Here is a 9,889-nt window from a genome sequence, read left to right as displayed (position 1 = left end):
AGATAAGTAGGGGGAGAAAATAGAGAAAGCCATCATTATTGCCCTTTTTTTAATTATGAGTTAAAGGTTCATTCATGTAACTGAAGAATGGTGTTAATGAAAGCTTCTCTACATACATTTCAGATTACATTACTTCTCCTTTTGTGTTACAGCATTCCTGATAAGAACAATATCTTTTAGAGCATCAGAAAACACTGACCCTTGCTTTTTGTTGGCAGTTAATTTTTAATCTGGCAATCAAAGGGGAGATTTATTTGCATGGCTTTTGAATATTTGAATATGATTTTTTTTTCCCATGGGGCTCCCCTTTTGTTTACATTTGGAACACACTATGCAATCAAATACTTGTTTAACTCTCAAATTTATAGTCAAGCAGTGAGGCTTGCCGTCTATGTTTAGTTTATAGCTGAATCCAGGTGTACTCCCCTCATGGGGAATGGTCTACTGTGTGTGTGTTATTTAAAGAATGCAAAGCAATTTAGAGTCTCAAATGAAGCTGACAACCATTTGAGCAAATCACACACACTTAATGACGGTCCCAAAGCGAAACTTGACATCTGACCCTGGAGAGAGACTCCCTCCAAATATCGGTTAAAACTTCCATTTTACCAGGAGTGGGGTTCGAACCCACGAGGACTATTGTCCATTGGATCTTAAGTCCAACGCCTTAACCGCTCGGCCATCCTGGTGAATGTGTGCTTGTGTAGCACGCATGTCCAAAATCAGGCATAACTACCCGAGTCATGACGCCACAGTTCAAATGAACTCAGTCACTGCTGTCGGTAAATGGCCCCCTACAAACCACACGGCACTGCTGAGGAAGTGCAATCATTGCAGCCCTGAAACTCCTTTCAACACAGAGCAGAGGCAGTTAATTCTGAAAGCTCCCACAGGTACACAGTAGCTTATAGCAGTCTGAGTCACAACACTCTCTATATACCAGCTGATGACTGGGATTTCCCCAGTGAGGGATGGGCTGCCCCATACACATACAGGGAAATAAATGCTTTTGAATTTTACTACCATCACAAAGGACAGTGAGAAAAGTGCGAACAGAAAGTCCTCTGACCTGTTTAGGCTGCCATTCTCATCTATTTCTCTTGTAACACTACCTGTGCAAACACACCAAGCTGCCCTGTTAAATAGAAGTGACCGGTTTGGGTTGTGTGACACTGATTAACAAAATCATTGATTGAAGGTGATGCTATTTCATCTCTAAAGTGGAGCTGATACAAAGAGTTTTTTGTTTTTTTTTAATGTGAAACAACAAGTGGAAAAAGCCCAGCCTTGGCTTGTAGTTGGTGATCATACACATGGGGGCGGCTAACAGATAGTTGCACAATCCTCACAAATCTAACTTGCCTCCCCAGCTAACCACAATTGTTGGTTAAGCTGTGATCAGTGTTTCTACACAACTTGTGAAGCAATGCCTGCAATAAGAAACAAGTCTACAGCAAGTACCACTTCTAAGCTTAGTTTTAGACTTACATTCAGGCTGCCCAAAAATAGCCACTCCAAGGCTCTTGTTTATAAATAAAATCATACTTTATGGACTTCTGTGCAACATTACAAACTATACAAAGCTGAAAGCTAAAGGACAATGCTGCCGGTCACATTAAAGAATAACTTAGATGTTTTTACAGCAGTCATGCATGCAAAGGCTATTCTCAGCAAGAATCAGGAAATGTAACTATCATTATCGCACTGTATATATTTGCATATGTGTGTGTGGTTTGAATGACTCTGACTTTTTGGTATCAACTAAGAGAAGAAAATAATATCAACAGCAGAAAAACACTTACATGTGAGCTACATTTGAGAAACATTTGCAGAGAAAGTTGATTTAAACTAATCTAGACATTCTGGTGAAAAAAAAAAAATCATTGATGCTGCCTCAGTTACAGCACGGGAAACAACAACAAAAGAGCTTCTTGCATGGATTGTTTTTCTTGTATTTCACGGCCTGCTTGATCTGTGCTGCAGCTTTAGCTACGTAGTCCTCAGTTGCGCATACATTTGCTTCTATGTTGTCTAGCATGCAGCCCTGCTCCTCCACCAGAAGCGCCATCTGGAAGAAAAGGTCGTGAATGTCCCTGATGCGGCTCTCCAGCTCCAGCAGCTCCTTGTGCCTGTTCTCAATCTCGTTGAGAGCAGATTTTGCAGTCCTCCCTTCCAGCAGGAGATTATCTGAGAAGACATTCCATTTCCCTGTCTCAATCATTTCGTCTATCTGCTCCCTGGTCACCTCCTTGCCCATAATCTCTGCTTGCCTCTGGATGCGGGTTTTACAATTCTCCCTTTGGGCCATTTCGGCCTCATTGTATTCAGACATGGCACTGTGGAAGGCGCTGGTCAAAGACACATACTGTGAGCGCACCATGCGAGCCAAAGCTGATGTAACCCCATGGTCCTCCTCCAGCTCCTTGCTCAGCTTCCCCATCTTCTCCAGCCTTTTATAAATGGCCTCCCCTCTGGCCTTGATATCCCTTCCCAGTGCATTGGAGTCCCGCTTGATGCTGCTGATCCTCCTGACTGATGTGAGGAACCTGGTGTTCTGCTTCCCCAGACGTTTAACATCCAATCTGAGCAACTGGATCTCCTTCCTCATTGCTTGAGCGTCCTTGTAGATGCCATCCATCATGTCTTCGCCCTCAAACACGATGGCATGCTGCTCCAGAGGCTCGTCATGATCATCGGTGAGTCTTTCACTTTCCTCAGGCCTGCGCTCCTGCTCTGCAGGTGTAAAGGCCTGCAGCTCACACAGTCGGTCCCTCATCTTACCTGCAAGAGTCACAGACATTTATTGGCCTCTTTAAAGGATTTGTGGGATATGCACTCTTTACTTTCTGATGTAGAACTAGGTGAAAAGACTGATTTATTTAAAATTAAATGACATGTTTCTGTGAAGGGTATACAGTTAATATAAAAAACGGTCAAAGTTTTAAATAATGACATCTTCAAGAAACCCCTATGAGCTAAATGCCCAGGCTTTGGACTGCTGCTTCTACTCTTAGTTTTGTGTGATGTCACCGAGGGCTGATATTCTCGGGTCATTTCTCTGCACTTTGGTGCAGAAGACCCACCCACCCACCTGTGTTCAAAGCCTCTGTTTTTGAATGCTAGCTAATCAGAAGAAAGTTGACATAAAGGGTGGGTGGCCATGAAGAGAGCGGAGCTAAAATGGATTGTTTCCAACACTTGAATTTAAATGTATCAGATTATTCTGAAATGTGAATCATGCAATGCTACTTTGGCAGAGTCCTAAATAAAACAAATACATGGATCTAAAAATAAACCTCCTGTTTTAGAATCGCTTTATAAATGATACTGGGTAGTGACTAAGCTGGGTCTGCACCTAATTTTGACCAGCATGAGTAATAACCTACTTTTCTGTTGTAATTTCTTTTAAATGTAGCATTGAATGTTGGTCTCTCTGTTGGTAACAGAGAGAAGGGAGGGGCTGGTGTGATACTGAGCTCTTCTTTTGATATGTTTGCGTTTCTATTTAAGAAAATAAAGTTTAATCCTCCCTTTTAGATAACGATGACAGTTTTTTTTTTTTAATGTGTTATCCAAGGTGGCTACAAGTCAGCTGGCAAGTTTCTTCCTCAGCTGTGGCATTCTCACGATCAGATTTAAATTAATTACAGTCCCTCGACTTCAGTCGCGGTTATTTCCTGCTGAGAGAAACCGTCCCATAGATGCAGTACGATGTGGATAATGTTAAAATATTTTCTAAAACGAAACAACCACATCAGATGAGCTCAAAGCATCCTCCGCCGTGATAGGGGAGGATCGGGGGGAAATAGAAGCGCTTGAAAACAATCTAAAGTGATTCAGAAGTCAGCGTATGCGATACCTTACGTCAATGTATCGATTACTGAGCCTATATCACAATCACAGAATACAAGAGAAGGTGCACACACCTTACCTTTTTGTGTCCTCCACCGATATTAGAGAATTAAAGTCGCGAAAGCAGAAGAGGCGAGTACAGAAAGACACATTTCCTCTTTTTGTCTCTGGGTATAAATGCAAATTTTAACATGTACCACAGTCAACTTAAGAAGGTCTTGCATTACACGCTATACGTTACACGCTGACATTACACTGCCCATATAGCCTGCGGCGGGTATTAACGCGGAAGATAACGCCTTCCCTCCTTCACATATTTCACTGCTTCTCGAGTTTGATTCCAGGAAGGAGGTGTGGGTCAGTCACAGTCATTTGTGTGTTTTTATGTCAAACCGTGCCATTGGCGCACCAAGCGTTTTTCATGTCCTTTAGAATTGTGAATCGAATCTCATTATAGTTTAAATTCTTTACTCTAAAAATATAAAACAGTTTTTAAAAAACATGAATACATCTTGTTATCATGATACAAAAACATTAATCAAAGTACAACACTGACGCTGCAAACGGGAGAAAAAGTCCCACAGTAAGATCTATTTAGTGTTTAAGAATACGTTTTTGACATTGGTGAAATGTGCAAATTGATCTCTTTTATATAGCAAGATTTTAAAATGCCATTTCAATTAAAAAAAAAAAAAAGATGAAGTCAAAAAGTAGAATGTTGTAATACTTCCAGAAAGTTTCATGTCTCAGAGGAAAAAAAAGGGACCACTGTGAATGTTGTAACCTCTTTGGTAGTTGGGCAAAGTACTATAAAGCCCTTATAACTGCTTTATATGTTGAGGCAGAAGAAGTGTTATGGTCACTGTCATTTGCTCCATTTAGTCAGTTATAAGCAGCAGTTTTGCATTAAAAAATAGTGCAATCCAAAATGTACCAAGGTGTAGTACCAAAGCAGTGCCCATACTGTAAAATTTCAGAAGATGAAGATTAAGATGAAATGAATAAGCAGTAGTAACACAAGCTTGTTTATTTCAATTGTGTGGAATTAAGGAGGAAAGGTCATATACTTTTAATATAAGCCAGCATGTTAAGAAATAGAGATTTTTGGCACTCTCATTTACGTGATATCATGCACAGTTACAGGAACAATGGCTTTATCAACATTTGAAAGAGAACTCATTAAAGGTCACAGGAGTCTTAGTCATGCTGGGCTGTTACTAACGGTTTACACTTTAATCAATAAAAACCACATCACGCATCCACATAAAATCACATAAAGTCTAAACATACCTAAAATAATGATCTCAACACTACTAGTTTAAGGATTTAAGGTTAAATATCAACAGTTTATGAGTCTTTGCTCTACCAATTGCACTTTGCTTTTACAGATGAATGACCAATATTAATATTTTAACATTATCTATCCATGTATCCATTTTCTAAAGCATTTATCCAGTTCAGACTTGGGGCCCATTCCAGAGAAAGGGACAGCCAGTCCACTGGTGGGACTTGTTTTACTAAGACCAGCAAAGCTTTGCCTCATCACTGTCGGTGTTCAAACCTTTCAATAAATGGCTCCACCTTCCTTGCACATAACTGTGGGTTTATCCTGGAAACCAGTGCAATTCATTAACAGCCACCATATGTTAGAATCATTAAGGCCTTCATAAGACTTAACTGTAATAACATGGAAAGCAGCCACAAAACAGCTTCTTGAAGGGGTTGTTTTTATCAGATGTCATGGCATTATTCAGATAGACCTTGCCTTCCTGAATGATCACATCAGTATTTTGAACATTTTTCTGGATGTTTTCCACTGCTATGCCCTGCTCCTCCATGAGGATGGCCACATCTAGGAATAGTTCCTGGATCCCCTCAATTCTCTTCTCCAGCTCCTGCATCTCCCGGTGCCGGCTCTCAATCTGCATGAGGGCAGACCGGGCAGATTTCCCTTGTATCTGGACGCTGAACACAGTCAGTTCTTCACCCTCCATCATCTCCTCCAGCTCCTCCATGCTAACCTCCCTGCCCACTATCTCCATCTGTCTCTGTATCTGCCTTTTACAAGCTTCCCTGTGGTTCATCTCTGTGTCATTGTAGCTGAACATCACCTCCCGCAAAGCATTGGTCAGACAGTGGTACTGTGTTCGAGCAATGCGCACTGTAGGGTCCAAGCTCCCACGCTGAGCCTCCAGTTCATCTCTGAGGTGATTCAGCATATGCAGTTGCCGCAGCGCAGCTTCTCCTCTGCGCTTGATATCTGCCCCAATTGCATTGGAGTCCCGCTTTGTCACAGAGGAATCGGAAGTCCTATTCAAAGCCTGATAGTTCGCATCCTTCAGTTCACTGATATCATTTTGGATCTGCTGGATTTCCAGACGTATCAGCTGGGCGTCCTTTAGGACACCATCCAGGTCACTATTTCCAGCTGTTTCTTCTTGATGCTCTGGCAGGTAATCCAGCTCCACTGTGCTGAAACCCTCAGTATCAGTCTGCACCTGATGCAGGTGCCTTAATCTGTCTCTCATGGCTGGAAGGAAACAGGGAAAAGAGGTAGATTTATTCATCTGGAAGCAAAAATGTATCCAGCATGACAAAAATGTATCCAGCAGTTATTCCTAGGCTGGAAGTTTAAAGGATCAAAAAACATCACACACGCAGTAGTGTATTTATTAAGCAACTTTTAGAGACAATGAGTTACCTTATCATTCATTCTGAATCATGTTTCAGGCCAGTCTTAAGCTGCTAACAGAGATATTTAGCTCTTTGGCTGCTAAAAGTTTAAACGATAATGATCATGGGAGAGGTGAGTGTAAACAGAGGCCAAAAAATGAAAACATCTCCACAGTTCTATGAAGCTTTTTATTACATGTGGCCTGTTAATAATTTAAAAAAAAAACTTTCTTCTATGTCAGCTGCTATTCATTCATCTACAGCATTTTCTAATACTGTAGGTAACTAAAAATGATTCAAATAAAAGTTAAAGGAAATAATTTAACCTCTAACATGGTTGGATTGATCACAGCTAAACATGTCACCCAACCTTGTACACCTCTTATTATTGAACTGACTGATGCTGCCTGAGCTGGTCCAGCTGTAACATCGCTGAAGATAGAGTACAAACCTTTGTGACTCTAAGAAGAAAAGCACACTAAAGAAACGCCAAGAGAAAGTTCCTCATTAGCCTGTTTATACATCTGATGTTTCCCAACTAATGACTGAAAGCTTTTGTTCAGTCAAGCTCATCTTACAAAATACAACACAAAGGTTTTGTCATCAGCGTATAGCAGTTGTGAGCATTTTCTACGTCTCCAGTATCAAGTAATCTTAGATGAATTCTCCTGATCCACTGGGACACGTAATCTCCCTCAAGACTTGAGAAACAAGTTCTCAAACAGAAAAGTAGTCGGATTTGGCATTAGTGGTGAAACTTTGAATTAAAATGCTTTAAGCTGAGGTGCGAGTTTAGCTTACAAGTTGAACAGGTGAAAATGAGCCACAAGGCTGACTGTAGCAGCCCAGGTTTGATTGTGACCTGGGGCCCTTTACCACTCTTTCTCCCTGCTTTCCTGTCTGGCTTCATTGAACTATGAAGACACACAAAAAAAGCCTAGAACGTGTTTTAAGCTTAACTCAACAAAAGCACCAGAAGACACACACAACCCATGTTCCTGAACACCTTCATGCAAACAAGACATGAACTAGAGTCACAAGGAAGTCTGGTTGAGTTTAAATGATTTTTACAACAGATAATACAAATTTTTAAAATTATTATTGGCACAGTTTATCTATAATTTTGACTGCTAAAAAAAAGTTAGATTTGTGATTTTAATACTTTCTGTAAATCTTTGTTTTTATATTTTTGCTAGTACTGAACCTTTTCCTTCAATCAGTATTAAGTAACACATGATATGATTCAGAAGAATCTTTCTTTTCTATGGGGTGCAGTGTAAACTCACCTGTTTGTACTGCACCAGTTTTAATGTTTTGTAGCCTGATGCTGTGCTCAGTTTTTAGGGGTTCAGTACTGGCAACATTTACGCTAAAAAAGCCCCTCAGTCAAACCCAAAGAACATAAAACCTGTAAAACTAAAATGACATTTGATTGTTATACCTGTAGATGATTTTCAGAGATTTCCTTGTCCTCTGTAGTTAAAGCTGATCATGTAAACGGGAGTTCAGTCCAATGTGCAGTGTGACGGCTGCTAAAAGAACAAGTGATTTTTGAAAACTGTTAACTATTATCTCTGATACACCTGCCAATGAGGAAAGGTTTTTAAAAACAAAACTTTCTGCATTCCTTTTGTGTCACATGGAGGCATGTGGTGTTGTATGGTAGGACGAATCCAAACCTGTCATCATAAAGACAGCACCTGTGTTTACATTTTATCTCGATTATCAGTGCTCATACCCAAATACAACTTTAAAAACATAGTTTTCTAGGTTGGTTTTTTTTTTTTTTTTATGTCAACACAAATGAATATTGATTGGGGTAAATGGTTGTGCTGAAGCCTTGAAAAAAATAGCACATTTATAAGATAACATCAAAGATAGAGGTCATTGACTCTGGACACACAGCCTGTTACAAAAAATAAAGAGGAAACATTTAAGCTATGCTATCTTTCAGAGGGGTGTGACCAAAATGTTCTCATTTGATAACAAAACTCTTACAAAAGTCAGAGTGTGCCTTGACCTCAACAGTTTTTCCTGTTTCATGACAGGAAATTTAAGTGGAAGCTGGTTGTCCACACTGTGTGTAACCACCAACCATCAAGTGATTATCAGTCATGCAGCCAGAAAAAGAAGCTCATGTTAGAGAGATCAGTTGGTGCATAGGCAGCTGTATAATTTTGTAATTTCCACAGGCAGAAGTGGCATGTACGTGAACAGTAATTTCCATCAGCCTACTAACTTTGAGTCACTGGGATGTTTCTCAAGGGGGATTTTTTTTTTAATATAGCCATTCGGCTATATATGCATGCTACTCTGAAGCGTAACTGACACTTTACTCTTGAGACAAAAGAATAAATGAAACTGTCTGAGGTTAAAAATTCCCCGCTAAACCACAACAAACAGCAGCGTTTCTTTTCACTGTTTCTCTGTTCAGTGCATTTCTCAGTCACCTGGTCAGATGGGCTAATAGGAAGAGGAAACAAATGCAGGCAAACTGTTTACTGGCTAATATAAAGTTTAAAAAAAAAAAGGCCAAACAAAGGCCACAAAAAGATGACTAACAAAGCACGGCGGGGTACTGGACTATATATATCGCCTGTGGACTAACTGGGGAGTGACAAATGGGAAAAGGAAAAGACACAGGAAGTAAAAAGTAATGCAAGACATGATGGAAAACCATTAAATCTAAGGAAAAGACATCTAACCCTAGATACATGACTCACACTAATCATGATAGCAGTACAAGCACATAGAGAGGAAACACAGACAGGGAAACACTGAAAACTAGAAAAACAAGAACTTTCTAAAAACTACACAGGAACCAGAACTCAATTAATGCATCAATAACTAAAGCTCAACATCACTAGAATGATAAAGACACCAGAAATCCAAAATTAAACCTTAACACAAAATCCTGAAAACCACGAATCTCACAATAAAGCAGACGACCAAAAGACTGACCACCAGATGGCAGCAAAAATGCGACTCTCGCAATCGGAAGATCTCAAATTTTGAAGCTGAATTTTATTTTTCCAGTGTAACTGTTAACCGCAGTTTTAAGTAACTTGTACTGTGATGTTATTATTTTATATTATTTCCTCCACTTTGTTCATCTCATTTTATTTATCAACTGGACAGTATAGTGGCTCACCACCTTAGTAAAACGCCTTATGATGCTTTTTCTTTTAATTTGTCACCCATCTTTATTTGTGACAGCTGCGTTGGACCTCTTTACTCACCCGTTAAACATCACACAACCCCTCAAATGCACCCTGTGATCCACTGGCTGCTAATTGCAGTTTGGGAATTACCTGGACTAAACAAATATAATTAAAACAGATCTGCAGTCTTAGTGATTGGGTAA

The 9,889-nt window shown here is 40.0% G+C and overlaps 2 protein-coding genes and 1 non-coding gene across 4 annotated transcripts; all 3 read right to left on the bottom strand.

The window, feature by feature from the left end:
- Nucleotides 1-606: 606 nt before the first annotated feature.
- trnal-uaa (transfer RNA leucine (anticodon UAA)) lies at nucleotides 607-689 on the bottom strand. The gene has a single exon. It is a non-coding gene; the product is annotated as a tRNA-Leu (tRNA).
- A 1,003-nt stretch (nucleotides 690-1,692) lies between these two features.
- Nucleotides 1,693-4,143, bottom strand: stx11a (syntaxin 11a). 2 transcript variants are annotated; one of them, XM_030719191.1, is made up of 2 exons: nucleotides 3,927-4,143; nucleotides 1,693-2,781 (listed from the first exon to the last, which is right to left on the bottom strand). In XM_030719191.1, exon 2 carries the CDS (start codon nucleotides 2,774-2,776, stop codon nucleotides 1,895-1,897), a length of 882 nt encoding a protein of 293 aa, XP_030575051.1. In that variant the 5' UTR covers nucleotides 2,777-2,781; nucleotides 3,927-4,143; the 3' UTR covers nucleotides 1,693-1,894. The 2 variants fall into 2 exon arrangements, with proteins under 2 accessions (XP_030575051.1, XP_030575050.1); XM_030719190.1 differs by having other exon boundaries at nucleotides 3,932-4,143.
- Nucleotides 4,144-5,360: 1,217 nt separating this feature from the next.
- On the bottom strand, nucleotides 5,361-6,380 carry LOC115773080 (syntaxin-11-like). Its single transcript, XM_030719591.1, has one exon. It carries the CDS (start codon nucleotides 6,378-6,380, stop codon nucleotides 5,526-5,528), a length of 855 nt encoding a protein of 284 aa, XP_030575451.1. The 3' UTR covers nucleotides 5,361-5,525.
- Between the last annotated feature and the right edge of the window lie 3,509 nt (nucleotides 6,381-9,889).

The sequence above is a fragment of the Archocentrus centrarchus genome, chromosome 22 (genome assembly GCF_007364275.1).
Source record: "Archocentrus centrarchus isolate MPI-CPG fArcCen1 chromosome 22, fArcCen1, whole genome shotgun sequence".
Lineage (NCBI taxonomy): Eukaryota > Metazoa > Chordata > Actinopteri > Cichliformes > Cichlidae > Archocentrus > Archocentrus centrarchus.
This window is presented reverse-complemented; position numbering and strand designations above follow the sequence as displayed.

What these genes read in the sequence shown, in the direction of transcription:
- stx11a (XM_030719191.1), bottom strand. Translation starts at nt 2,776, where the DNA reads ATGAGGGACCGACTGTGTGAGCTGCAGGCCTTTACACCTGCAGAGCAG.
- LOC115773080 (XM_030719591.1), bottom strand. Translation starts at nt 6,380, where the DNA reads ATGAGAGACAGATTAAGGCACCTGCATCAGGTGCAGACTGATACTGAG.